The following is a 27,331-nucleotide window of genomic DNA, read 5'->3' on the forward strand; positions in this document are numbered from 1 at the left end:
GACGCGAACTTGTGAGGCCTCAGCGAGTGTGGGGGGGGGGCGGGGGGGGGACATGGTGCCAGTGGGGTGGGGGGCGGCGGAGCCCCCCGGGTAGGGGTCCCGGGCAGGGCAGGGTTAACGCCTGGGCGCTGCAGCCTTAATCCCAGATCAGCCCCCCCCCCCCCCCCCCCCCCCCGTGACCTCAATCCCACTGGGAAGTGGGGGGCTCAGGGGCCACCCCCGAGTTGCACAGGGGCCTCAGCCCCTTCTGCCCCCCCCCCCCCAAGCTGATGCAGCCCCCCAGCATCCCCCCCCCAAAAAAGCAGAGCGCTGGGAGGGGGGGGATACAGGTCTGGGGGCGCCCCTCACCACCACCCCCCCCCCTTGCAGAGCGACGCTGCGGAAGCTCAAACCCGAGAGCATGTACGAGACCTGGGTGAGTTTGGGGGACCCCCCCCCCCCGGGCTGGGTCATGACCCCATTGCTCTGTGTGTGTCCCCCCCCCCGGTGCCTCCCTGCGAGGTGACACCAGCCCATGTGTCGTGTCCCCCCCCCCCCCCCCCCCCCCCCCCCAGGAGGATGACATTGATGGGATCCACATCGTGGCCTTCGCAGAGGAGGACGATCCGGGTAAGTGAGGGGTCCCAGCGGCCCCGTGGCCTTGCAGGGGGGCACGGGGGGGGGGGGGGCCCTCATCCCCTCTCACCCCTGTCCCCCCCGCCAGATGGGTTCGAGTTCCTGGAGACCCTGAAGGACGTGGCCCGGGACAACACAGACAACCCCGACCTCAGCATCATCTGGATTGACCCCGAGGACTTCCCGCTGGTACCACCCCCCAGCCCCCCCCAGGAGGGGACACGCTGCTGTGACCCCCCCCGTGGGGCTGACCCATGCCCACCCCCCCCCTCCAGCTCATCCCTTACTGGGAGAAAACCTTCAACATCGACCTGTCCCGGCCCCAGATCGGGGTGGTCAACGTCACCGATGTGAGTACCCCCCCCAGGAGCCCCCCCCCCCGTGGCACCGGTGTCACCGCCTCACGCTGTCCCCTGCCCCCCCCGCCTTGTCCCCGTCCCCTCCCCATCCCACAGCCCCCGTTCTGTCCCACGGCCTTGTCGCGTCCCCGTCGCGCCGTCCCCCTGCCTCACCCCACGGCTGGTGCCCCCCCACCCCGTCCCCTTCCCCGCCCCATGTCCCCATCCCGGTGTCCCCATCCCGGTGTCCCCCCCCTCCGTGTCCGTCCCCCCCCCCCGTGTCCCCATGCCGGTGTCCCCAGGCGGACAGCGTGTGGCTGGAGATGGCGGACGAGGACGACCTGCCGGGCGCGGAGGAGCTGGAGGAGTGGATCGAGGACGTGCTGGAGGGCGAGATCAACACCGAGGACGACGATGATGACGACGATGACGATGATGACGATGACGACGACTAGGCCTCCGTCCCCGTCCCCGTCCCCGTCCCCGTCCCCGTCCCCGTCCCCGTCCCCGCGCGTGGCCATTAAAGCCCCCAAAGAGCCAGGAGCCAGGCTGTGACCGTGGGGACACGCTGGGGACACGGGGGGGGGGGGGAGATGGGGGCCCCATGTGCGCGTGGGGAGGGACGGGGAACCCCCCCCCCCCGTGGGACACGGACACCCGTGGGTGCCCCCAGCCGTGGCCCTTTCCCACGGTGACGGCCACGTCCCCGGTGGCGGGGGGGGGGGGGGACAGTGACGGGGACCCGGCGGTGTCGTGATGGGGACACGGCGGCGCGACGAGCTCCGTGCGTGGGGACACCCCCACGGGGGGGGGGGTGCCGCGGGGTCGCCCCCGTGGGTGCCCGGCGCGGGCGGGGCCGGGAGGGGGCGGGGCCTAACGGGGCGTGGCCGCAGGGGGCGTGGCCACGGGCTCCGCCCCCCCGCCCCGCCCCGCCCCGCGGCGCGCAGAGCGGCAGCACCGAGGCACCGAGCGGCCGCACCGGCACCGCCACCGCCACCGGCACCGCCCCGAGCCGGCCGGTAAGTGCGGGGCGCGGGCACCGGCGGCACCGGCACCGCCACCGGCACCGGGACCGAACGGGAACGGAACGGGAACGGGAACGGGAACGGGAACGGGAACGGGAAGGCGCCGCCAGCACCGGGACTTCCCCCCCCGCCCCGGGGCCGCCGCCTCCATCCGGCCCCGGCCCCGCTCCCGCAGCCGGGGGAGGGCCGCGAGTGCGACCCCCCCCCGCGTTAACACCCCCCCCCCCTCCCGGTACGGACCCCTCCCGGTATCGCTCCCCCCCTCCCCTAACGCTCCCCCAGCCCCCGGTTGCGCCCCCCCTCCCCGCGATGCCCCCCCCCCCCCCCCCGGTGATGCTCTCCCGTTAGCGGCCCCCCCCCGCCCCGGTCCGCGGCCAGCGCCCAGCGCTCGCCCCGCAGCGCCGCGGCCAGGACGGGGTTAACGCTCCGGTGGCCCCGGTGGGACCGGGGATGCCCCCCCCCCCCCCCCCCCCCAACGTTGCCCCCCGGTCCCGCTCGCGGTTTCACTTCCCCTTTCGCTCCGGTGCCCGCGGGGGGGTCCGAACCCGTGACCGCCCGGGGGGGGGGAACCGGGCCCGCGGGTCCCCCCCCCCCGGTGCCACCCGGTCCCAACGGGGCACGGGGACCCCCCCCCCTCCCCGCCCGGTCCCCGCCCGGTCCCCGCGGTGCCACCCGCACCCCCCCCCGGTGCCACCCGGTACCGGAGCAGTCCCGCCCCCCCCCCCCATCCCCATCCCCCCCCCGGTCCCCCCGATGTCCCCCCCCCGCCCCCGGCCCCGTGTCCCCTCCCCCGGCGCGTGATGCGGCCACGTGCCCCGGGCCGGGCTGGGAGCGAACTGGGGCCAAACTGGGGCCGAACTGGGCCGAGCCGGGGCGGCGGCGCCACCGGGGGCCGCCTCTTCCGCCCCGCGGCCCCAGGAAGGGGAGGGCTGGGGGGGGGGGGGGGGCGGAGGGAGCGCGACCCCCCCCCCCCCCCTCCCCACGCATCCCCCTGGGGTGCCCCGGGGCTGCCGGGGAAACTGAGGCAGGGAGGTGCTGGGGGGGGGGGCACGGCCAGAGGTGCCCAGCTGTGCCCCCGGTCCCGGTCCCGGTCCTGGTCCCGGTCCCGGTCCCGGTCCCGGGGCGGTGGCCGTGGGGCCCGCTGCCCCCCCCCCCCCGGCCCCGCGGGGCCGCCCCCGCCGTGACTCAGTTTCCCCCGCGGGGGCCGGGCCGCGGCTGCATTGTCCCCAGCGGCACAAAGGGGCCCTTGTGCCCCTGCCACACGGGGGGGGGGGGGGGCGGTGCAGGGGGGTCCCCAAAATGGGGAGCCGGGAGGTGCTGGGGGGGGGGGGGGGCACTCCTCAGCCCGCACCCCCCCCGTCCCGTTTCTCTCCCGCCGGACGATTTCACCCCGGGGGTGCTGGACCCCAAAAATCCCGGGGAGGGGGGGGGGTTGGGGCCGTTATTTGGGGACCCCCCCTACACCACGGTTGTGTCCCCCCCCCCTCTAAATCCAGCGCCCCCCCCCCCCCCGGGCCGCGATGGACGGAGCGCGGGAGACAAAGGCGGGAAGGAAGCGGCCCCCCCGCATCCTGCCGGCCCCCCCCGGGCCCCCCCCGCCCGTAGCGGGATTTGGGGCAGCGCCCAAAACGGGGCCGGGCGGCCCCAGCGCCCCCCAGACCCCCCCGGGGGCACCCAGGGGTGGGTGATGGGGAAGGGGGGGGGGGGCAGCGGAGCCTCCCCCCCCCCCCCCGATCGCTGTTCGGGACGGGCCACGCCCCTCGTGCATATTCATGAGGCGATTTGCATATGGGGTGAATGGGAGGGCGGGGGGGGGGGGGGGCCGGGACAGCGCCGGGGATGGGGGGGGGGCACGGGATTGGGGGGGGGGGGGGGGGAGCGAGTGTGCAAGGGTTGAGTCATGGGGGGGCTGGAGGGGGCTGGGACACGCGTGTGCACACGTGTGTGTGTGTGTGTGTGTGTGCCCACGGGTGTGCAAACGAGGGGGGTGCCCACGCGTGGGGGGCGCACACCTGGCTGCGTGTTCACATGCGTGTGCGCGCACGTGTGCGCCCGTGTGAGTCCGGGCGCGGGGCCGTGGGTGCGGGGGTGTGCGCGCAGGGTGGCTCCGGGGGTGGTGGGGTGGGGGGGGGGGTGCACGTGTCGGGTGGGTGGCGGCGTGCGTGTGTGCACACGTGTGCCCATCTGTGCCCTCCCGCACGGTGCCAGCACCCCCCCCCCCCCCCCAGCACCCATGGGTGCCACGAGCGGGGTGGGGGCTGCGGGGAGGAGGGGGGGGGGGGGCACCCAAAGGCCAGGCGGGTGCTGCGATCGCCACGGCAACCGCATCCCTGGGTGGTCGCCACGGCGACCGAGGTGCAGCAGGAGATGGAGGGGGGGGGGACAGGGTGACCGGGGGGGCGGGGTCCCCATCCCCATGACCCCCACCCAGGGCTGGGGGTGCCCCTGTCCCCCCCCCCCCCGTCCCCCCCCAGCCCTGGGGTGCCCCCCTCTGTCCCTGAGCCATCGTGGGGGCGATGCGCTGGGCGTGCAAGGGGGGGGGGAGGGCGCGCTGGGGGGGCCGTGCCGTGCTGGGGGGGGTATGTTGTGCCGGGGGGGGCTGTGCTGTGCCGGGGGGGGGCCGTGCCGTGCTGGGGGGGGCCGTGCCACGAGCAGGGGGGGCTGTGCAGGGCCCCAGCGCGTGCGCCCAGCGGGTCCCTCGTCCCCAGCCCTGTCACATCCCGTGAGCATCACATGAGTCACGGCCCAGCGGAGCCGGGGAGGGGAGGGAGTGTGCGTGTGCGTGTGCGTGTGTGTGTGTGTGTGTGTGTGTCGGGGGGGGGGCACCGGGGGGGGGGGATGGCTGAGGCCGGGCCGCTCGTGACGCGGGTGGCGCCAGCCATGGCCGAGTACCGCAGCCTCCTGGAGGAGCTGGCGCAGAACATCACGGCCGAGGACCTGGAGCAGCTCAAGTCGGCCTGCAAGGAGGACATCCCCAGCGGCGAGGGCGAGGCCATCGCCACCAGCCACCACTGGTTCGCCTTCCTCGAGAAGCACAGCAAGCTGGACAAGGGTGAGCCCCCCCCCCCGACCCCCCCCCGCCTCGGCCCCCGGTCCCCGTCCCTGCCCCGGTCCCCGTCCCTTGTCCTGGTCCCCATCCCCAGCCTCTCCCCATCAGCCCCGTCCCTCCTCCGTCTCCTTTCCCAGTCCCTGTCCCGGGCTCTGTCCCCTGCCCAGGTCCCCGCCTGTCCGCATCTGGGCCCCGTCCCGGTCCTCTGACTCCTTTCCTGGTCCCCTGATCCCCGTCCCCTTGTCCCAGTCCCCACCGCTGGCTGTGGCCCTGCTCCCTGTCCCCTCTCCTGTCCCCTGCCCCTGTCCCTGTCCCCTTTCCCAGTCCCCAACCTTGGTCTCTGCTCCCCATCCGTGTCCCATCTCCTTTTCTGCTCCCCGTCCCCATCGCTGTCCCCTGTCCTGGTCCCTGATCGCTGTCCTGGTCCCCATCCCTGTGCCCGTCCGTGTCCCTTTCCCCCAGCCCTGTCCCCTCTCCTGCTTCCAGTCCCTGTCCCCTGCTGCTGGCCCCGGTCCCTGTCCCCTGCCTTGGTCCCCGGCCCTGTCCCCGCACCCGTCCCCGCCCCTGCCCCTTGTCCCCCCCTTCCAGTCCTCGTCCCTGCTCCCTCTCCCTGCCCAGTCCCATCCCCAGCTCCTGCCCGTCCCCAACGCCCCGTCCCCATCCCGACGCCCCTCCTGACCCCCTCCCGACGCCCCCTGTCCCCATCCCAACATCTCCTGTCCCCATCCCGACGCCCCCTGTCCCCATCCCAATGCCTCCTGCCCCCAACACCCCCTGTCCCTGACGCCCCCCCCGTCCCCATCCTGACGCCTCCTGCCCCCAACGCCCCCCGTCCCCATTCCGACGCCCCCCATCCCCATTCCGACGCCCCGGTGCCCGCAGCCGACCTGTCGTACATCGAGCACATCTTCGAGATCTCGCGCCGCCCCGACCTGCTGACCATGGTGGTGCAGTACCGCACCCAGGTGCTCAAGATCTCGGAGGAGGACGAGGTGGACACCAAGCTCACCCGCATCCCCAGCGCCAAGAAGTACAAGGGTGAGCCCCGCGCCCCCCCCCCGGCCCCAGGACCCCCCCCCCCAGCTCGGTGGGGATGCACACAAGCAGCCCCCCCCCCTTCCCCGGTGACCCCCCCTCTCCAAATGTCTCGGCAGACATCATCCGGCAGCCCTCGGAGGAGGAGATCATCAAACTGGCCCCCCCGCCCAAGAAAGCCTGAGGGGGGGCGAGGAAGAGGAGGAGGAGGAGGAGGTGGGGGGAGGCTGCGGCCCCCGTGTCCCCCCCCCTGCCGCCTCTCCGGCCCTGGGGCTGGGGCGGGCGGGGGGGGGGCGGCACGGTCACTAACAAAGTCTTAACGCCCCCCCCCCCAGCCAGGGCCGGGGGCGGCTCTGCGTGTGCGTGGGTGTGCACGTGTGTGTGTGTGCGTGTGGCTGGGGGGGGGCGGCTTTGCTATGCCCAGGGAACCCCCCCCCCCGATGCCCAAAGCCCTCACTGGGAGGGGGGGATAACAAAAACAGGGACCCCCCCCCTCCTCTCTAAATTATGGCCGGGGGAGGGGGGAAACTGGCACAGGGCCCCCCCCCCCAAAACGCTGGGGACAGGGACAGGGACCCCAGAGCACGTGGCTGGGGGGGGGGGCACAAGGACGAAGGAGGGGGGCACGTCGGGATGGAGGAGAGCGGCAGTGCTGGATGGATGGGGGGGGGTCCTGCGCGGACCCCCCCGGGCAGGCTGGAGGCTGAGGAGGTTGTCAGGACTCAGCACCAGGGGGGAGGGGAGGGGGCACATTTGCAGTGTGCCCCCCCCCGCCCTGGGGGGGCTGCAGTGGAAGGGGGTCGAGGAGGTGACATGGAGCGGGGGGGGGGGCAGTGGGAGCCCCTGTGCTGGGTGGTGATTTAATGGGGGGGGGGGGGGGGGCACCCCAGAGCCCCCCCCCACCCCCCTCAGTGCACGGGGGAAAGCTCCAGTATAAGACCCCCCCCCCCCAAAAAAAAAAAAATAAAGCTCCACTTTGCTTTGAGGGGGAGGGGGGCACGCAGAACTGGAAGATCCCCCCCCAAAAACCAACCAGGCTGATGGGGGGGGTCCTTCCAGCCTCCCCCAGCGCTGTACTGGGGGGGGGGGGGGGGGGCAGAAATGGGCCCAGCCCCCAGCAGCGTGCGGAGGGGGATCTGGGGGGGGGGGGGGTCAACAGCTCTAGCTACTAACCTGGGGGGGCTAGCAAAGCGGGGGGGGGGGGTCACTGGAGAGAGTTTATGTTAATATATTTTATTTAATAAAAGCTAAAACCCGCAGAGCGCCTGCGTGCGGCCCCCGGCTCGTGTGTGTGTCCCCCCCCCACGCTTACCGGCCCCAGAACGGCCCCCACCCCCAAAAAATCCTCTGTCTCTTGTTGCAAAATGACTGTTTGGGACCCCCCCACCCCGCGATCCCACGGGAGGGGCGTACCTGGTGCCCCCCTGCCCCGGCTGGGACACGGGGGGGGGGGGGGCAGCACCGTCCCTTTTCCCCCCCCCTCGCCCCCCCCCGACCGCGCTGACTGTGTACAGCTCCTATAAAGAGATGGAGATGAAACCCGCTGTGGAGGGTCGCGTGGCTCTGTGGGGGGGGAAATTGGGGTGAAAACACAGCAAAAAGGGGTAAAATAGAACTGGCGGGGGGGGGGGCAAAGTGCTGGGTCGGGGGGGGGGCAAAGTGCTGGGGGGGAGGCGAGGGAGGAGGGGAGGGGAGGCGAGGGAAGGGGAGCCGCAGCCCTCGGCCTCTCTCGGCTGGCTTTTATTGCATTTATATATAATATATATTCAAACTTTTACAATAATTTTAACTTGATAACATCCAAGTTCCATTTGGTTTTAATACATATAAAATTAGGCCTCTACGAGCGGCGGGGAGCCCTCGCCGCCGCTCCCCGAAGAAGAAGAGTTCTCCTTAAAAGTAACAGAAAATTAAAGGACCTTCCTGCCCCCCCCCCCCCCACCCCCCCCAGGCTCCGGCCACTGACCTGGGGGGGGGGGCGTGGGGGGGGCCAAACCAAGTGCAAATCACTGATATGTACAAACTAGACAAGCATCTCTCTGCAAACACCCCTGTGGGGGGGGGAAAGGGGGGGGGGACACCGGCCAGAGCCGCCCCCCCCCAGGCTGGGGGGAGAGCCCTGAAGAACGCGGGGGCTGCTGTGGGGAGGGGGACAGGGGCCGTATCCCCCCCCCCAGCAGGAAGGGGAATGGGGAGGGAGGGGGCACTCCTAGGGATGGGGTGAGGGGGGGGGGGCACGCTCCTGCTGGGAACTTCAACGCAAAAATCCCCCCCCCCACACTCCCTCCCGTCGCCGCGGGGGTCCTGGGGAGGGCAAGGTGCCCCCCCGCCCCCCCGGGGGGGCTGCGGCACTGTCCCCACGGGTGGGCTGGGGCTGCGAGGCTGAGGAGGAAGGGGCAGTGGGGGGGGGGGAGGTGGGGGGGGGTCCTTAACATGTCAATAAAAAGCTCAAAGTGTTAGTAGGGAGGTGCCCGGAGCCCCCCCCCGCCGCCCCGGGGCTCGGGGGGGGTGGGGGGGGGGGCTCATGAGGGCATGCACTGCACCCGGTCCGGGCCCTCCTCCTCGTCATCCGAGGTGTCGGAGGAGCTGGGGGACTCGTCCGAGTCGCCATCCGGCGCCCCGGGCTCCCGTCGGCGCTGCTGGGGGGGGGGGGCGAGAGGAAGGGGGTTGAGGGGGGGAAGGAATTGAGGGGGGGGCACGGTCCCGGTGCTCCCCGGGAGGACGAGGAGGCACCTACCCGGTGGTGACGCCGCTGCCGGAGGTGGTGCATGAGGAACCAGAGCATGTGGCTGTCGAACATGTCGGTGTGGTGCAGGCTGTCCTCGTCCCGCTCCAGCTTGTTCTTCTTGATCACCTGCAGCCGCCCAAAATTTGGGGGGGGTGGGGGGGGGAGGAAGGGGTCAGGGGCTGGGGTCCGCGAGCCCCCGCCTCGCCCCGGGGGGCCGGGGGTCTTCTCACCTCCTTGAGGCCGGTGAGCTCGGTGGGGTTCTCGGCCGTGGGCGCCCAGATCTTGACGTCGTGGTCGAGGCCGCTGGTGGCCAGGACGGGGAGGTGGGGGTGCGGCTCCAGGCAGTTCACCTGGGGGGGGGGACAGGGGGGACACGGGGGGGGGGACAACGTGATGGCCGGCCCTGTGGGGACCGCAACCAGCACCACCGGTGAGGCCGATGGCCCCCCAACCCGTCCCCTTGTCCCCAAAGCGGGGGGGGGCACAGCGGGGCTGCCTCGTTACCCCGAGTCCTTAACAGGGGAGAGATGGAGGCGACCCCAAACCCGCTGGGGGGGGGGGGGGCATTGCTGCAGTCCCGGGGGCTGCCCGTGCCCCCCCCCCCCTTCCCCGCGCCACCAGCCCCTGGGCCGCTGCCAGTGCGGAGCCGTCCCCGCGCCGCGGCTCCCAGGGCTGCGAGGGGAAGGCAGAAAGGGCTCGGTGAGCCCTGAATAATGCACGGGGCGCCCGGCGCTGAAAGCCCGGCACGGCGGGAGCAACAAAAGAGGGGGGGGGAGAGAGGGAAAGAAAAGAGAAAACCCAGAGAGAAAGAAAAGGGAAAAGCCAGAGCCCGGCAGGGAGCGGAGGGGACAGCGGAGGAGCCCGGCCCGGCGAGGGAGCCGCAGCGCGGCCGGATCCTGCCCGGTCCCGGTGGTGCTGGCTGGGGGTGGCAGTGCCAGCGGCCGCCAGGCGCTGGCACGGGGCCGCGGCCACCCAGACAAAAGGCGACTTGTGGGGCTGGCGGGGGAGCGAGCGCGGGACCGGGGTGGCCGCAGGGAGGGTGCTGGGGACGACGAGGGACGGGGGACGCGACAGAGCCACCGCAGCCACCTCGGGACCGGCCCTGCACTGGGAGCCCCCCCCCCACCCCCCTCAATGCCCACCCAAAACCTGGCACCCGCAGCCCCAGGGGTGCCCCCAGGGCGTCCCCTCCTCTCCCGGCCCCTGCGCCCCTTGGGGACAGGCAGTGCCTGAGCACCTCCGAGCCTGCCCTGGCTCTCAGCCCAGTGGGGGGGGGGGGGCTCAAAATGGGCAAAGCTCCCCCCCCCACCCCCAGCACAAGCTGGTGCGGAGGCAGCGGCCGCCTGGGACCTGACCGCGGCCGGCCCAGAGCCTGGGAAATTCGGCGCAGGGCCGGCCCCGGTGCAGCTGCGGCCTTTTCCTGCACGCCGCGCAGCTGCAAAACCCCCGGGGAGCAGCGCCCGGAGCCGGCCCCGCAGCTCGGGCGTCCCCACGGCTCCGCGGCCTTTGCTTACGAGCACCCAGCGGCGATTTTTACCCTGATTTATTCCCCACCGGAGCCGTTTGGGAGCTCGGCTCCCCTCCGAGCAGCGCCGGGGCAGGGCAGCTCGCGGCTCCCTGCCCACAGCCGCGGGGACGGTGACGCCGAAGCCCGCAGGACGGCGGGGAGGCGCTGAGCACCCCACGGACGTGGCTGTGCGAGCTGGCACGGACCCTGCTTGGCTTCTGGTGGGAATTCAAGGGGACGTTGCGGAAAGGGGAGGAAAAACGGTGTAGGAGCGGTGCAGGAGCGAGGAACCGGAGGGCAGCCGGCGGCCCGGGGGGACGCGCGGGGCACAGCCCCAGGCGAACTCACCACGCCGCCCTTGTCGCCCTCCATGAACTGCACGATCTGGCAGGACGATTTCTCCCACAGGAAGATGTGGCCGCAGTCGCTGCCGCTCACCACAAACTCGCTTTTGGGGCCGTAAAAATTGACGCCTTTCACTGCGAGGAGAGAAACAAGCAGCCCGAGGCCATCAGGAGCCGGGCAGCGCTCCCTGCCATGAATTCGCTTCCTGCCTGGCAGCCAGCGAGTTTCCAAGGTTACCGGCGTGGATCTCTTCCGTCCCCAGACACATAATAGCTCATTCTTTGCAAGCCCAAGAGTTTGCGTTACGGGTCTTTGAGAGGAGGATGAGACGCGCGGAGCTGCAGAAACGGGCTCAAAGCGGGCGTTTACCCACCCCGGGCTGCTCTGGGGACGGCTCCCCAAAACCAGCCTGCCCCAAAGCCTCGGCCCAGCCCCTCGGCCCCCCACCCGCTGATGGGGAAAGGGCTGCGGAGGTGGAGGGGCTGGCAGGGAGCCGGGAGAAGCCTCCGAGCCCTGTCCCTGCTGCCTGCAGGAGCCGCCCCGGCCCTGCCGCCCTTACCCGTGGCGTTGTTGCGATGTCCCTTGTACCTCTTGATGTACTCGGCCCCGTCGCTGTGCGAGGAGTTGAAGAGATAGATGTCCTCGTCGTTGTAGCTGGCCAACAGCTCTGGAGTGAGAAGGAGGAGAGGTGGCATCGGGGGTGAGCCCGTGGAGGTGGCCCCTGCCGCGGCACCGTGCTGCCGCCGCGGGGCTCTGGGTGCCGCGGGGCCGGCGGGGCAGGGCTGTACTCACCCGAGCCGTCGTGGCTGTACACGAGGCAGGTGATGTTAGCTTTGGACTCGCTGTTTACCTAGGGAAACCACACACAGCTCCCGTCCCATCTCCTCCTCCTCCCTCCAAGGCCACAACCCGCACCGGCCGCGCGCTGCGGGGCTCGGGGCGCGCGTTACCGCTCCGCGGCCACCTTGCAGCCAGCACCAAGGCGCTGCGCCTTCCTAAGCCGGGGGTGGGCTTTACGGACACTGGAAGATTTGGGTCAGAAAAAAAATTAAAAAAAAAAAAAAAAGCCAGGCCGTTTGTCCCGGCTTCCCTCGCTGGTTTCCAGGCAGGAAGCCCGTGAGAGGCTTGGCCAGCGAGCGCTCCTCAGCCTCTCCTCAGCGCAGCTCCCCGGGGAGCGCTCTGCGGATCCGGCCCCACCGCAGGCTCCGTCTGTGCCTTGCTCGCCCCACAGCACCACGGTGCCCTGCAGCCACGCGTCCCCTGGGCTCAGCACGCCCTGAGCCAGGCACAGAGGCGGCACGCGGGGGCCACGGGGCCACCATCTGCCCGGCCACGATGGCCAGCGAGAGCCGACGGCCACCGCTGGACGTCCCCGCGGTGCCCCAGCCTCGTGCCCCAGCCCGCCGCCCCACGGAAGCGAGCGCTCACCAAGTGGTGGGGGCAGAACTTCTTCAGCACGCCGTTGTTTTCGTTCTCGTCTATTTTCCGCTGGTCGTAGATCCTGGGGAGGGACGGCAGACGTGGGACACTCGCCCGAGACGCGAGCGACGCTCGGGCAGAGCCGAGGAGCACGGAGGGCAAGCGCTGCCCACCCCTAGGGGCAGGAGGCAGGGACGGCTCTGCCCCACCGCGGAGCTGCCACCTCCGACCCCGCTCCGCGGCCCAGACCCGCCCTGATGCCGGCCGCAGGCTCCAGCCCTCGCCGGGGATCTGCGGAGCTGCAAGCGGCCGGGGCTGGCAGAAGTCGCGGCCAAAGCAGCTTAACGTCACCCCTCATTACCTCGGGGGCACCGTCTGGCGGCACGTGGCAATGTCAAAGCCCGGGGGCACAGAGGCCACGGCCTGCGCTCGGGGTTGTCAGCCCGGAGACGGCTTGGCAAGGGGGACGTGACCGCCGCCACCCTTACCCTGGGCCGGCCTGGACTCCTCGGGGTCCCTCGGGAGCGCTTAACCTGACGTGGGAGCGCACCGGGAGCCGCCCCAGGCAGGGCAGGGCAGGGAGGAGGAACGTGGCTCAGGACACGGCAGGGAAAGGCAGCAGAAAGCAGGAGGGAGGGGAAGCTGCGCTGAGGGCTCTTCCGAAAGCCGCTGAGCTAGCTCGACGCCGGCGCTGCTGCTCGTGAGCAGCCTGCAGAGCCCACGTGTGAAGTGTTTGCGTGCCCGGCGCCCCGGGAGATGCTGCCGGCACGCCAGACGCCCGCGGGGGCTGTCGCTCCGGGGAGCTGACGCTGCACGAGCAATCCCGGCGGCGGGGAGCCGCGGCCCCAACGCATCCGCAGGGAGCCGAGCGACACCGCGGCTCCGCTGAGCCTCGGGGAGCCGCAAAGCCCACGGGGTGGCTGCGAGGGAAGCCTTCAGGCAAAAGCCTCGGCTCTGGCTGCTGGCACTGCTCGGCGGGGGGCTCAGCAGCCCTTCTGGAAGGCCTGGAAGCTCGGGGCAGGACACGGGCAGGAACCGAGGGGAAAACCAGCCCCGTGCACTGCAGGTGCCTGTGCTGGAGCTGCTCGCCGTGGGCCACGAGCCTCTGCCAAAAGCAGGTGCCAAATAATCGTGGTTTATCCCCCCCCCCAGCTCTGGCAGCCAGCTCCAGCACAGGAGGACGCTGCCCTGAGCGCCTCAGAGGCCAGAGAGGGGAGACCTGAAGGCAGCAGGGGCGGAGGAAACAGCCTGCAGCTGGGGGGCGGAGGATGCCCCGCGAGATCAGAGCTGCGCGCGCCGTGCCTTCGGCTCCGCGGGGGAACGATCCCTGGCTGGGGGCTTCATGGGGAGGCAGGGGCACGAGGGGAGGACGTGGGCTCCCACGGGCAAAGCCACAGCGCCGTGGGGATGGGAGGAAGAGGAGCTGCGAGGGCTTCCCAGCGCAGCTCTGGAGGAGCTTTCGACTAAGCAAGTTCAGGAAGATTTTAATTAATTCAGAGGAGGAAGAGTCAGGGGCTTGCATTTGCCACTTCAGGAGCTCAGCCCTGCGGAAGCCAAGAGCTTCCCCGAGCCTTCACCTCGCCTCTGATGTGAACAGGGCACTGCGGGCTGGCTGGGGACCGGGAGGAGATTTAGCTGGAGCTCGTTAGGAGAATCGCTGGTCCCTGGGGGAAGGCTGTCCCGGCCCCAGCGCGCGCTGGACGCTGGATCCCAGCGCTAAACCTCAAAGGATCCAAATCCTCCTCTGCTAATCCCACTTGCCTTCGTGCTGCTTATGGGAGAACGGGCTTTGGAAGCATTAATGGTTCGAGCCACCAGTGGTCCTAGGGGGGGACGTCGGAGCCGGCTGGGCGCCTGGTGAGCCCCCCGGGGACGCTCACGTCCGTTTTAGGGGCTCGGCTCGCCCAGCCTCGGCACAGACTCACCTCACAAACTGATCTCTGCCTCCCACAGCAAACTGGTAGGTGTTAGCTGGGTTCACGTAGATGGTGTACAGGCCCACCTTCTTCTCCTTTTCCTTTGTCACAACCAGTTTCCTTTAAGAGATGAGGAATAATAATAACAAAACAACAAAAAAAAATCCACCTCGAATTCAAAACAGGGTCCAGATGGGAAATGCAGGAGCTCCGCGAGCCTCTTACTCACTCCCAGAGAAAAAAAAAACAACACAAAACCAGCAAAAACCACCCAAGCATTTCAGCTTCCAAGCCGAAGCGAGCACATGCTCTGTCTGCGAGTCAAATAGCGCAGAGTGAAATCATTCCCTGGCGTTTGCCTCCAAAAATGTCTGCAGGGTTTCACGGCCCAGGCTGAAGCCTGACGGAGCCGGACAGCCAGCGGCGAGAGCGGAATCAGCTTAACTCCAAAGCCGAAACCCTCCGCTGTTATTTCCCCCCACCCGTCTCGCTGTAACAAGGCCCAGATTTAACGAAATCCGACGCGCAGCCGCTCCCCTCCCCCAGGAGTCTGGGCTCGATATTTAGGCTCTGCAGACACGAACACAAACCCAGGCAGCATCCTCGAGAAGGAACAGCGAGCTCCAAAGCTCGTCTTTCTCCTAATTATACCGTTCGGCTTAATGAAAGATGGGAGCTGCCTACGGGCTGCCTGCGCGCCCTGCCTCCGGCGCGGCTCCCCCTGCACACGCCGACGGCTCCCTGCACCGAACCCAAACAGCGGCGTGGATCCCCGCGAGGGACGAGGGGGGGGTACAGACCCACCGCCGCGTGCTGACCGACGGCCGCCTTTCCAAACCGACCCGCAAACGGGGAGGGTGGGGGAAGGGATGAGGATTAAACGCCCCAGCGGCAGTTTTTGCCCTGGTGATGAAACAGATGGGCGTACGGCCGCAGGCAGAAGCGCTTGCACGCACAAATAAAACCAAAGTGCCGGGGGACGAGCTCCGAAGCGCTCGGTTTTAAGCAGGATCGGCTTCAAAACAATACCCCGCTACGCTGGAAAAGTACCGCGCCGCCAGAGCCGGGCGGCTGTTGGAACGCCCACCGCGGATTCAGCTTGGAAGCTTGTCAGGAACGCCAGATCCCGCTGCCGCGCAGGTTACGATGCAGCACGCACCGCCCAGCCGCTCGCTAATTATTGTTTTCCAATTAACCGCGATAGCGCTCGTGTGACGAGCGAGTCAGACAAACTCCGGGCTCTGCGCTGCTGCCAGCGCAGAGGGGCTGCGAGTCGGCAGCCTCTGGGCTGCTCCCCGAGCACCCGGAGGAGCCGGGGGCCAGGACCCACAGCACCGGTGTGACTGCTGCCCCCGAGCTGAACGGGCCCCGAGGGGCCTCATCCTGCCGGAGGATGCGGGTTCCAGCACCCTGATTAACGAGGCTCCCGGCCACATCCTCACGCAGCATGGCCGGACCCGCGTGAGGTCCTGACGCCGCTCCCCCTGACCCAAAAGCTCTCCTGCCTGATCCTGCCTCGCGCACGATTTTAACGTCCCAAGCCCAGCAGCAGGACCCTCAGCCCTGCACGGCCGAGCGAGCCTCGCCCTCCCCCCCCGGTTCTCGCGGCAGGAGCTGGGAGAGAAATACTCACGAGGCAGGCCGGTCTTGCCGCAGATCAATGGTGAAGACTACAGCATCTTCACCTGCTGATAGGAAAGTGCATGGAGAATCCGGTTCTAGGGCCAGCTGGAAGATAAATACTCGGGCATTGGTTCCCTTTTCACCCGACAAAGCGGTAAGATTCCTTTCTCCCAGTAAACCACCAACAGGAGCCCCCAAACCCCGCAGCGGTGCGCTTGTCCCGCTGCTTCTTCACAGCCCCCAGAGGCCCTCCTCGTTCCGCGCTGCTGCTGCCCAAGAGCGACGGGCCCTCGCCCCTCGGAGATGAGGGCAGTCGGTAAGAAACATTTAAGGACCGGTCCCTCCACGGCCGCCCGAGGGAGGCACGGCTCTGCCGTCGCTATTCCCGGCAGCCTCGTCCAGCGGGGAGGGCCCGCGGGCGTTACGGGGCGTGGGGCCCCCCCCCCGCGGAGGCCGGTGCGGGCTCACCTTGTGCGAGGCTCCTTTGTGCTGCGCCACGCGCTTGGTGTTTTTGCAGCACTGGGTGGCGGAGAGCTCGGCCACGCGGACCTGGCCGTCGCGAGCGCACATGGCTAGCGTGGAGTCGCCGCTGTTGGGGAGGAACTTGGCCTGCAAGAGAGCAAGCGGAGGGGCTGCTTTGAAAGCCAGGGCGCGGGCGCGCACGCATATGCCTAAGGACCAGAGAGGACGGGACCCGGAGGGACGCATCCTCACGCCCTGCCCTGTCCCGGGCCCCGGCTCGACGCGCTGGGTTGGCTGAGGGATCACCCCGGCTCTTTTCGGAGAGCCGAGAGCACGGTGGGGACGTGGGAAGGCGCTGGTGGTCCCGGCACCCATCCGGGCTGCGGCTGCGCGGGGCCGAGCCCGATGCTCCGGGCCCCCTCTGGCGGTGGCAGAGCCGTGGCCCGGCACCGCACGGCCCGGCACCCTCCGGCTGCTCCCAGAGCTGGGGCTGGGGAGTCCCAGCCGCGCGGGACGTCCATCCCGGGCAGGGCGCCGCGGGACGGCAGATTTTTAGGGCACACTGGGAAGTTTTGGTGGCTGGTTACCGCCGCCGGACCCTTCCAGCCAGCCCTTAGCTTCAAAAATACGCTTCTCCTGCCCTGCGCAGCGTCACAGGGGGACGTCGCGCAGGCCCCTGCGGCGGGTCAGCGCCCGCTGCGCCACAGAGGGCCCGGAACGGGCTCTCCCCAGCACCCCGGACCCCGAGGACCGTCCGCGCGCCCTCCTCACCTGGAAGACGTTGCTCTTGTGGCCGCTCTCGAACTCCAGCACCGGCTGCCTGCGGACCCAGTCCCACACCACCACTTTGAGGTCGTCGCTGCCGCTGGCCAGCCACGTGCCGCGCTGGTTAAAGTGCAGGGTGTTGACGCAGCCCGTGTGGCCCTCGAGGCCGTGCTGGAGGCGGAAGCGCTGCACGAAGACGCGGGCGCCGCAGGCCTCGTAGACGAAGCGGGAGCTGGAGCCCAGCTCCCTCTCGCGCAGGGCGTGGACCGCCTGCCAGCGGGGCTGGGGCAGCGCCGTGGTCTCCGAGGACACCCAGTCCTCCAGCGCCTGCTCGTCGTCCGAGGAGTCTTGCTCGTGGTTGGCGCGTTTGCGCTGGGCGCGGCGGTGGGACCGCTGCTCCTCCTCTTCGTCCTCCTCCTCCTCCTCCTCCGAGTGCGACCGGTCGAGGGCCCGGCTCTCCTCGTTGATGGAGTAGTGCCCCGTGTCGTCCATGCTGTCAGAGTCCTTCTCTTCCCCCGAGCTCTCCGTGTCCGTGTCCCGGCTCTCGGTGCTGGTGCGGTTGGGCCCCACGTCGTCTCCCGTCAGGCTCAGGCTGAGGTCGGAGGCCTCCACCTCGATGCCGGAGGAGGTTTCTCGGCCCTCCTCAGCCGACATCTCCTCCGGGCTGCTGGACAAGCTGCCTGCGCGGTGCAGACGACGCCGTGAGCCTCCCCGGCACAGCCACGTCTCCCAGGGCCCCCCCTCGCCCCCAGGCGGGCAGCGGGAACGAGCCCCCGGCCATCCGGCCTCCGCTCTGCGCCCAGCGCCGGCCCACAGCACCCAACTTCACACCGAGTCTGTCCCCATCCCCGTCGCCTCCGACTGCTGACGTCTCCCAAGGCGCTCTTGGGGACACCCCCCTGGGACAGAAGCCCCCTCGGGGGGCAGCCCCGCGCTCACCGTTGACGATGTCCGTCTTCCCGTCCATGCTGCTCCCCCTGTCTGACATCTCGCTGCCCCGCGCGCTCCCCCTGAAAGCGAGAGGGAAGGAGCAGAAGCTGGAGCTCGGGCAGCCGGCAGGGGCAGCGACCAGAGCCCCCCCCCGCTCACTCGCGGCCGCTCCCGAGGGCTCCGCTTCCTAAGCGGAACGTCACCGGAGGGACCCCACGCTCCTCGGGGAGCTCTGTCCCCAGGCGCGCTGCGTCTCGGTGCCCCCCTGCACCCCCTGTCCCCGCTTCGCCCCGAGGCCAGCGCTTTGCCCGGCCCCGCTCGGAGCGCGAGGAGCTGGCGGCTCTCCCCGCAGCAGGACGGCCGCCCCCAACGCGAGCCGCAGCGCCGAGAAACGTCTCGGCACCCGCAGGCCGTGGGCAGCCAGCTCGGAGCTGCTCGAGAGGAGTTTTTTTTTTATTATTATTTATTTTTTCCGACCCCCAGCGACAGGTTTTAAAACCTCTCCCCACGCTCAGAGCCCTCCCGGCACCGCCGAGGGGCCGCTCTCCCCCTGCCGCCGAGGGGACGACGCTGCCGGACGGGGCGAGCGGAGCTGGAGGCAGCCGGGGCCGTCCCCCGTGAAGTGCCCCGGGGGGGGGGGCAGCAGCTCCCGCGGGTCCCCCCCTGCGTAGAAACCACGACGAGGGCCGAGGGCTCCCTGCCGCCCCGGTCCCAGCGCGGGGCAGCGAGGCTGCGCCGCCCCCGGGGGGGGGCTCTGGGGGCCGTCACCTCGCCGGGGCACGGGAGGAAAACAAAGCGGAGTCACGAGCGGCAGCGGTTCTGCCAAGGCGGCGGAAAAATAAAATAAAAAAAAACATTTTACGTAGGCTTTGTTCGTTCTTTGCTCTCCTGCCTATTTTTAGGCCCTTGTTGGTGCCCCGCTGGCACGCGGGGGGGGGGACACCCAGACGGGAGCTCCCATCGGGGCTTAACCAGGGACCCCACCAGCCCCGGCCCCACAGAGCCGGGGGCCAAAGGCGGCAGAAGGCCCCGGCCCAGCCGCCCCCAGCCCGGAGGAGCCGGGTGATTTAGGAGCGGGCTCGGCCTCCGCCACAACCGGGAGGCGAGGGGACGGAGCGAGGCCCAGCTCGGCGCGCGCCGGGGCTGGAAGCCGGCACGGGCAGCGTCAGCGGGGCGCAGCGGCCCCTCCGGGGACACCGCGGCCCCTCCGGGGACACCGCAGCCACCCCACGGCCCCGCGGGGACACCCGGCCGTGGCGGAGGCTCTCGAAACGCAGCAGCGCTCGTAGGGACGCCGAGTTGGTGCCCCCGAGCTCGCCGCGAGCCTGAGAGCTGCGGCTGCTAGCTCAGCACCGGAGGCGGGAGCAGAGGAGGGAAAGACGAAGGAAGAAACGGAGGGAAAAAACGAAGCAGGGTGCGCAGCTCCCGCTTTAACCGCCCCCCGGCGGGGCCGCCGGCACCACACAATGGCTGCGAACCGAGGAGAGGGAAGGAGAGGAGCCCGGACGTGGGCACGACCCCGAGCCTTGGTCTGAGCGCCCCAGCTCAGCACCTGCGCAGCAGGGAGAGGCAGCACGAGGCCGCCCCGCGCCCTCAGGTGCTCAGCACCCTCCTGCGCACCGGGGCAGGGCGGCGCTGGCGCCCCGAGGCACCGGGGGATCACCCGCAGGGTGACTCGAGCTGGTCCTGCGGGGGGGCGGCTGCGGACCCTGCACGGCACCGGAGCTGCTCCCGGCGCTGCCGTCCTGGGGCAGGGCCGGATTCTGCCCGGTTCGGAGCCCCACGGGGCTGGGTCTGCGTTACCTCCGCGGCGGCTCCGCTCCCGCAGGGCGCCGTCACCGGGCCTGCCTACGGCTCTGGCCCCGGCCGCCTTCCGCACCCGGGAGCTCTGAACAAGCCGGCCCCGAGGGGTTGGGGCTGTTGGCGTCTCGGGGGGGCCAGCCCCGAAGCGGCCCCGAGCCCGTTGGAGGCCCCGAGCCCCCCGGGGAGCGGCGCTTCGGGGCCGGAGGGGGGCAGGCGGGGAGCCCCAGAACCCAGCCCGGCGTGCGGGACGAACGCGACCCGGCTGCGTGGATCCGCGGCAGGGAACGACGAGGGGACGGCGGCGGGGCTGGCGCCAGGAGCCCCGAACCCCCCATCCCCGGCCGGCTGGGAGCTGCGGGGACGCTCAGCGCCCGCCTCGAGGCCTCTCGCGGGGAGAGAGGGAGGCGAGCGGGCGGCCCCCGGCTCGTCGCCGCCGCCGCCGTTACCGGCGGCCAGAAGGAAGGAGGACGGGGCAGCGGGCGCTGGAACGGGCCCGGCCAGATCCCCCCCCACCCCCCCGGGCCGCGCGGAGGCGACCCCGGGGGCCGCGCTGAGGTTTCTCGGGGGCCGTTTCCCCCCCCCCCGGGGGATTTCCTGGCCCCGTGTCCCCCAGGCGGCACCGCCCGGGACCCGCCGCTCGCTCCCATGCCGGCACCGGGGGACACACCACGGGGGGGCGGGGGGGGGGTGTTAGGGCTGGAAGCCCGGTGTTTAACGGGGCCTAACCGGGCGTTTAACCGGGTCTAACGGGGCCCGGTCGCCTCCCTGAAGGCGCTCCCCAGGGGACCGGGGGGGGGGGTTTGGTCTAACTGGGAGTCCCTCGCCCCCCGTTTCCAACCCCCCCCCCCCCCGGGACACCGGGGGTCACGCCCGGGGGTCACCGCGCTGCGGCCTCGCGCCGCGGTTTCCGCCGGGTCCCCCCCCGCCCGCGCCGGGCTCCTCGGAGCCGCTTCTATTTAAGGAAAGTTTCCTCATCGGGACGGGACGGGGGCGGCCCCGCTCCTACGGGGGGGGGGTGGGGGGCTCCGGGAGCCCCCCCCCCGAGCTCCGACCCTGAGCTTCCCCCCCCCGGAACGGTTCCAGCATGGGGGGTGGGGGGAGGCCGCTGCCACCTGCAGCCCCCGAAATTTGGGGTACCCCCCTCGGATCCCCCGCGCCCAGAAAGCCGGGGAGCTCTGCCTCGTTACGGGGTCACCGCGGAGCCGGGGGGGGCACTCATTAACACCCCCCCCCCCATAATCACAGGGAGATCCCTGATTCCTATTTCTCCCCTGATTAATTTCTCCTCCCCCAATTAATTTCTCCCCCCGATTAATTAACGGGTCCCCACGACCCCTCTTTGGGGACACAGCACCCGCAGCCGCCCCCCAGACCCTCGGCGCCCCCCCAAGTTCCCGGGTGCTTCACCGGGGGGGGGGGGGGGGGGGGGGGCGGGGGGGTCCCAAGGGGCTTTTCTTGGTGGGAGACGAGCATGACGGTGAGGCTCTGCCCCTAATTAACCGCGGTTAACGAGGCTCTCGGCACGCAGTCCACTCCTTTCCCACCCGGCGGCTCCCCGGGGAGGGGTACGGGGGGGGGGACGGGACGGAGGAGATCCCAGTAAGGCCCCGTGCCCCAGTTTAAAGCCCTAACTGGGAGGCAGCGCCGAGCCCCGCGCCCGACTCACCTGCGCGGCGGCGCCGAGGGTTCGCCGGCAGCGGTCGAGGCCCGGTGGTGGGCGGGGGGGGGGGGCTGGGGGGGTCCCGGCCCAGGAGACACCGGGGGGGACACCAGGGGACACCGGGGATCGTCCTGGAAGGGGGGGGGGGGGGAAAGCCCCAGGGGTGACACGGGTCGGGGGGGGGGGAGGCAGTGGGACCCCCCCGGTGACCCCCGTCAAGGGGTGACAACGCCCCAGGGGCTGCAAGGAGCAGCGGGGGAGGGGGACGGGACCCCCCCCGCGCCCCCTCCTAAGGGCCGGAGGGGACTTTGGGGCAAGGGGAACTGCCCCTGAGCGCCAAAAATACCCCCCCCCCCCCGGCCCTGGGGGCAAAAATAACACCCCCCCCCCCCCCCCCAAACACTCCCTGTCACGCACAACGTCCCCACACGGGTACTCGTGGGGGCGCAGGGACCCCCCCAGTGTTCCCCCAAAGCCCCCCCCCAGCAGTGAGACCCCCCCGTGGGCAGCGGGACCCCCCTGCCCCCCCCCCCAGGCAGGTCCTCGGAGCAGCACGAACACGCTGGGCGCCCCCAAGAGGCTCAGCACCGCCTGAAGGCAGCGGGGACCCCCCCAACCCCCCCCAAAATAAAGCCCACGACCCCCTGGGAAGGGCACGGAGCCCCCCCGTGGCCACACGGCCCCCGTGGGGGCGGCACAGCCCCCCCCCCCCCCCCGCCGGACACCGGGACCCCCCCGGGACACCGGGCCCCCCCAAAAAACAGCCCGGGGGCAGCAACGGAGGAAGAGCAGCCCCCCCCCCCGGCGCCCCCCCCAAAAGGAACCGGCGACTCCATGGGGACGGCGCAGCCCCCCCCGAGAGGCAGCGACACCCGGGACCCCCCCGGATCCCCCAGACACCCCCCGGAACCACCGGGGCCCCCCCAAACGCCCCCCCGGTACCAGCTTGGTCCCCACAGACCCCCCCGGGACCCCCCCAGTACCAGCAGGCCCCCTCCCAGGACCACCGGGGCCCCCCAGGACCCCCCCGGGAGGAACGGGACCGCCCCCCAAACACCCCCCCGGGACCCCCAAGACCCCCCCCCGGCCCAGCCAGGCCCCCCCCGTGCCCCCCGAGGGCCGATAACGGCACGGCGGGACCAGGCCCCCCCCGCCCCCCCCAAGGCCCCGGGGCACCGGGGGGAGGCCTCGGGGACCCCGGTAACGGCGGGGGGGGGGGTACAGGGGGGGGGCAGGCCGCCGCCACCGGGGCCAGGCCGGGCCCGGGAAGGGAAGGAGGGAGGCCCCGGCCCTCCCGGGGGCCCCGCCCCGCCCGGGGGCCCCGCACCGACCCGACTGCCGCCGCCGCCGCCGCTCAGGCGCTGCCCCCGCGGCCCCCGGCCCGCAGCGCCATCTTGGAGCGCCGCCTCCGCGGGACGCTTTACGGCGCCGCGCCGCGCTTTACGGCAACGGCCGCCGCGCGACAGCGGCCCCCGCCCCTCCCCCTTCTCCGGCGTCGCCACGGCAACGGCGGCCCCGCCCCCTGCCGGGCCCCTCCGCGTGACGGCGGCGTCCTCACGTGACCCCCCCGTGTTATTGTAGGGCCGACCCGTGTTATTGTAGGGTCGCCCAATGTTATTGTAGGGTCACCCTTGTCGTGTCCCCCCCCCCCCCCCCCCATATTATTTTAGGGTCGCCCCTGTTCTCCCCCCCCCCCCCCTCCATGTTATTGTAGGGTCGCCCAACGTTACTGTAGGGTCACCCTTGTCGCCCCCCCCCCCCATGTTATTGTAGGGTAACCCCTGTCCCCCCCCCCCCCCCCATGTTATTGTAGGGTCACCCTTGCTCCACCCCCCCGTGTTATTGTAGGGTCACCCCTTCTCCCCCCCCATATTATTATAGGGTCGCCCAATGTTATTGTAGGGTCATCCTTGTGTCCACCCCCCCCCCCCCCGTGGTATTGTAGGGTCGCTCAATGTCCTGCCCCACTGTTATTGTAGGGTCACTCCTGATCCCCTCCTGCCACGTTATTGTAGGGTCGCCCCTGTTCCCTGTCCCCTCCATATTATTGTAGGGTCACTCAATGTTATTATAGGGTCACCCTTATCCCGCCCTCCCCCCTCCATATTATTGTAGGGTCGCCCAATGTTATTGTAAGGTCACCCTTGTCCCGCCCCAGCCCCATGTTATTGTAGGGTCACCCTTGTCCCTCCCTCCCCCCCCAACGTTAGTGTAGGGTCACCCCTGTCCCTCCCCACCCCATGTTACTATAGGGCCGCCCAGTGTTATTGTAGGGTCACCCCCATCCCTGTAGGGTCACCGCCCCCCCCCCGTGCCTCAGTTTCCCCGGGCGGGAGCTGCCGCGGTTGCCAACACCTTTATTGGGGCCGCCCCGGCCACCCGGGCTCGGGGGGTGCCCCCACACGGGGGGGGGGTGACACGAGCGTCCCCAGGGCCAGGCGCCCCCCCCCCGCACCCCCACGGGGACGGCCACCCCCATCCCGTCCCCATCCCACGGGGACACCGGGGACACCGCAGGTCCAGCGCCGCGCCGCGTCCCACGAGGACTCGTCCTCGTCCTCCGTCCTCATCCTCGTCAGGGCGTTAATTACAGGCTAACGAGCGGGGGCTGACCGGGAGGGGATGTCCCCATAGGGGGGGGATGTCCCCACACGGGGGGGACGTCCCCGTGTCCCCGTGTCCCCCCGTCACATCACCCGGCACTGCTCGCCGCTGCCCTCGGGCAGGCTCAGCCCCTCCAGGTCCAGGTTGAGGCCGGGGGGCTGCGGGGACAAAGGGGACACGGCCTGGCCCCGCGCCCCCAGGCCGCTTGGGGGGGGTGGGGGGGGATGTCCCCGAGTGTCACCGTCCCCGCGGGGACCCCAAATGCGGTGTTGGGGTGAGGGGGGGGGCACTCACCGCGTCCCCGGCCAGCTCCTTGGGGGGGTGGCCCAGCTCCTGCAGCTGAGAGGCTGAGCGTGCTGCAGGGCCCCAGGGTGGAGCCCCACATCCCCCAGGGTGTCCCCACGGTGTCCCCACGTCCCCAGGGAGCCTCACGTCCCCAGCGTGTCCCCATGTGCCCCCAGAGTGTCCCCACGTCCCCATGGTGGCCCTAGGGTGTATCCTTGTCCCCATGCCCCAGGGTGGCCCCACATCCCCCAGGGTGTCGTCCCCAGGGAGCCTCACGTCCCCACGTCCCCAGGGTGTCCCCATGTCCCCACGCCCCCAGCGTGTCCCCACGTCCCCAGGGTGGCCCCAGGGTGTATCCTTGTCCCCGTGTCCCCAGGGTGTCCCCACATCCCCGTGTCCCCAGCGTGTCCCCATACCCCCAGGGTGTCCCCATGTCCCCAGGGTGTCCCCACGTCCCCGTGTCCCCAGCGTGTCCCCATACCCCCAGCGTGTCCCCATGTCTCCGTGTCCCCAGGGTGTCCCCATGTCCCCAGGGTGTCCCCACGTCCCCACACCCCCAGCGCGTCCCCACGCCCCCAGCGCGTCCCCACGTCCCCAGGGTGCCTCACATCCCCATGTCCCCAGGATGCCCCTGTGTCCCCAGGATGCCCCTGTGTCCCCACGCCCCTGGCGCGTCCCCACGTCCCCGTGTCCCCAACGCGTCCCCACGTCCCTGTGTCCCCAGCGTGTCCCCACGCCCCCAGCACGTCCCCACGTCCCCGTGTCCCCACGTCCCCAGCACGTCCCTACGCCCCCGTGCCCCCAGCGCGTCCCGACGCCCCCGTGCCCACCTGCTGCATGAGCTCCAGCACGGCCTCGAAGCGCTCCCGCCTGGCCCCGGCGCCGTCCTCGGCCCCCTCGGCCTCCAGGTGCCGGCAGATGCGCCCCATGACGCCGTGCTGCGCCCGGTACCGCTCGTACTGCGCCGCCGGCAGCGCCGCCCGGTGCCGCTGCAGCCACTCGGGGTACTGGGGGGGGGGGGGGGGGCACAGGGGTAAGGGGGGAGGGTCGCCGCCCCCCCCAAACCCCCCCTGGGGCCCCCCTCACCTTCTCGGTGATCTCCTTGAGCGAGGGGTACAGCACCTCCTTGGAGAGCAGGTGCTGCAGCAGGCTCTGCATGACGGGCAGCACGCCGCCCTCCCCGCCGCCCTCCTCCAGCCCCAGCCCCTCGATCGCCTTCGCCAGCTCCTCGTCCGACGCCGCCGAGCCCTGCGGGGGGGGGGTCGCCGTCACGCCGGGGTACCCTCGGCACCCCCCTGCCGTCCCCTGTCCCCCCCCCCCCGTCCCGGCGGTACCTGCAGGTCGGTGGCGTTTTTGGCCAGCCCGCTGAGCGTCTCCTTCAGGCACGAGGTGAATTCCTGCTGCGACACCGCGTCGCCGCCTGCGGGGCCGCGAGGGGACGGCTCGGGGGGGGGGGCCGCACACCCCAAATCCCCCCGAACACCCCCCGTGCCGGAGCCCCGCAACCCCCAGGACGAAGCCCAGGTCCCCGTGTCCCCATGGTGCCACCCACGGGGCCAGCCCCAGGCTCCCCCCCCTTGCGCCACCGCCGCGCTGGTGCAATCGGGACCGCTCGGGGCGCGTGCCGCCCTGTGGAGCAATCCCGATTTAATTAGGGGAGTGTCGTTAAGCCCCCAGCCAGCTGCGCGCCCACGTGGGTGCTGACCCCGAGCACGGGGACACCGAGGGGACGGCGAGGGGACGGCCACCGTCCCCCCCCCCCGCAGCTCCACGTCCCCCGGGGCTCGCGGCGGGGATTTGGGGCCGGCAATCCCGAGCCGCGGGGCGCACGTGGGGCCGTGCCGGGAGGTGACGCTGGGGGGGGGCTGGGCCCCCCCCCCCCCCGCTCACCCACTCGCCCCGCTGCCTCCGAGAGCTTCTGGAACTGCTCGACCAGGTGCGGCTCCTCCTCGGCCAGCTCCCTCATGGCCTTCTCGAACTCGGCCGTGGCCTGCGAGGCCAGCTCGCCCTCAAACAGCTCCTGGAAGAACTTCTCCTGCGAGGCGAACAGCGACTCCTGGGGGGGGGGGGGGGGGGGAAACCGGGGGGGGTTACGGGATTTTTGGGGGGGGTCACCCCTTCCTCCTGTCCCGAGGGAGGTGCCCCCCCCACCCCCTCCCCGACCCGTTGCACCTTGGCGGCGGCGCTGGGGGTCCCCGGGGCGGGGGGCGGCGGCGGCGGCGGGGGGGCGGCGGGCCTGGCCTTCTCGAAGTCATCGAGGGCGCCTGGGGGGCGTGGGGTGATGGGGTGTGGGGGGTGATGGGGTGCCCCTCCCCCCCCCCCATCCCCAAGCTCCCAAATCCCTCCTCGCACCCCCTGGGGACCCCGCAGGGCGCTCAGCCCCACCGCAGCCCCCGTTGCCAAAAGCCCCCCAGCACCGCTGTAGCCCTGTAACCCCCCTGCCCCCCCTGCCCCCCTGTTGCCCCCTAGGACCCGCTGCACCCCCAACCCCCCCCCCGCACCCCGATAACCCCCTGAGCCCCCCCAGGAGCCCCCCAGCCCCCAAGGAGCCCCACAACGCCCCCAGGCCCCGCTGCACCCCCGTGACCTCCAGCCCCACCGCACCCCCCCGCCTCCCCCAACCCCACTGCACCAGAGCAGCCCCCCCCCACCCCACAGCCCCCCCCCACCCCCCAGCCCCCCCCAGTACCCCACAGCCCCCCCGGTGCCCCCCAACCCCCCCCGGTGCCCCCCAACCCCCCCCCGGTGCCCCGGTGCCCCCAAGCCCCCTTGGACCCCCGGTGCCCCCCAGCAGCCCCCCAGCCCCCCCCCCCGCTGCCCCCCAGTCCCCCAATAACCCCTAGCCCCTCCCGGTGCCTCCCGGTGCCCCCCGGTGCCCCCCGGTGCCCCCCAACCCCCCCCGTGCCCCATAACCCCCCCGGTTCCCCGGTGCCCCCCCAGCCCCCCTGGACCCCCGGTGCCCCCCGGTGCCCCCCTGGACCCCCGGTGCCCCCCGGTGCCCCCCGGTGCCCCCCGACGCCCCCCGGTGCCCCCCCGGTGCCCCCCGCCCCCCCGCTCACTCTCCAGCAGCTCCTCCAGCTCCCGGTCCGGGTCCTGCTCCCGGCCCGGCTCCGCCGCCATCTTCCCCCGCTCCGCCTCCGCCGGGAGGCGGGGCCAAGGAGCCCCGCCCCCTGCGTAAGCCCCGCCCCCTGCGTAAGCCCCGCCCCCTGTGTAAGCCCCGCC

General features: G+C 71.5%; 4 protein-coding genes across 7 annotated transcripts in view; 2 read left to right on the top strand and 2 right to left on the bottom strand.

Moving 5' to 3' along the window:
• The window catches only part of CASQ1 (calsequestrin 1), a 5,541-nt gene extending 4,045 nt beyond the window's left edge, over window positions 1-1,496 (top strand). The window contains 5 exon segments of the mRNA XM_066986070.1: window positions 370-415; window positions 555-609; window positions 704-804; window positions 891-965; window positions 1,256-1,496. Of these exon segments, the coding sequence (XP_066842171.1) occupies window positions 370-415; window positions 555-609; window positions 704-804; window positions 891-965; window positions 1,256-1,408 (430 nt within the window). The 3' untranslated portion in view covers window positions 1,409-1,496.
• A 351-nt stretch (window positions 1,497-1,847) lies between these two features.
• On the top strand, window positions 1,848-7,606 carry PEA15 (proliferation and apoptosis adaptor protein 15). The gene is made up of 4 exons (XM_066986087.1): window positions 1,848-1,972; window positions 4,857-5,030; window positions 5,910-6,065; window positions 6,182-7,606. The coding sequence occupies exons 2-4, from the start codon at window positions 4,859-4,861 to the stop codon at window positions 6,244-6,246; spliced, it is 393 nt and encodes a 130-aa protein (XP_066842188.1). The 5' UTR covers window positions 1,848-1,972; window positions 4,857-4,858; the 3' UTR covers window positions 6,247-7,606.
• Window positions 7,607-7,784: 178 nt separating this feature from the next.
• DCAF8 (DDB1 and CUL4 associated factor 8) lies at window positions 7,785-22,685 on the bottom strand. 3 transcript variants are annotated; one of them, XM_066986044.1, is made up of 13 exons: window positions 22,552-22,685; window positions 17,767-17,837; window positions 16,834-17,507; window positions 16,069-16,209; window positions 15,611-15,705; window positions 13,987-14,097; window positions 12,071-12,143; window positions 11,435-11,492; window positions 11,202-11,309; window positions 10,646-10,776; window positions 9,021-9,140; window positions 8,800-8,916; window positions 7,785-8,698 (listed from the first exon to the last, which is right to left on the bottom strand). In XM_066986044.1, the coding sequence occupies exons 2-13, from the start codon at window positions 17,813-17,815 to the stop codon at window positions 8,585-8,587; spliced, it is 1,791 nt and encodes a 596-aa protein (XP_066842145.1). In that variant the 5' UTR covers window positions 17,816-17,837; window positions 22,552-22,685; the 3' UTR covers window positions 7,785-8,584. The 3 variants fall into 3 exon arrangements, with proteins under 3 accessions (XP_066842145.1, XP_066842142.1, XP_066842143.1); XM_066986041.1 differs by having other exon boundaries at window positions 7,785-8,701; window positions 22,552-22,684; XM_066986042.1 differs by lacking the exon at window positions 22,552-22,685 and adding an exon at window positions 21,227-21,245 and having other exon boundaries at window positions 7,785-8,701.
• An 872-nt stretch (window positions 22,686-23,557) lies between these two features.
• PEX19 (peroxisomal biogenesis factor 19) lies at window positions 23,558-27,324 on the bottom strand. Of its 2 annotated transcripts, none has more exons than XM_066986080.1 (8): window positions 27,169-27,324; window positions 26,282-26,373; window positions 26,000-26,165; window positions 25,444-25,529; window positions 25,196-25,357; window positions 24,940-25,116; window positions 24,119-24,163; window positions 23,558-23,982 (listed from the first exon to the last, which is right to left on the bottom strand). In XM_066986080.1, the coding sequence occupies exons 1-8, from the start codon at window positions 27,227-27,229 to the stop codon at window positions 23,908-23,910; spliced, it is 864 nt and encodes a 287-aa protein (XP_066842181.1). In that variant the 5' UTR covers window positions 27,230-27,324; the 3' UTR covers window positions 23,558-23,907. The 2 variants fall into 2 exon arrangements, with proteins under 2 accessions (XP_066842181.1, XP_066842180.1); XM_066986079.1 differs by having other exon boundaries at window positions 23,558-24,006.
• Window positions 27,325-27,331: the final 7 nt, after the last annotated feature.

Source organism: Anser cygnoides, chromosome 33, assembly GCF_040182565.1.
Source record: "Anser cygnoides isolate HZ-2024a breed goose chromosome 33, Taihu_goose_T2T_genome, whole genome shotgun sequence".
NCBI classification, from domain to species: Eukaryota; Metazoa; Chordata; class Aves; order Anseriformes; family Anatidae; genus Anser; species Anser cygnoides.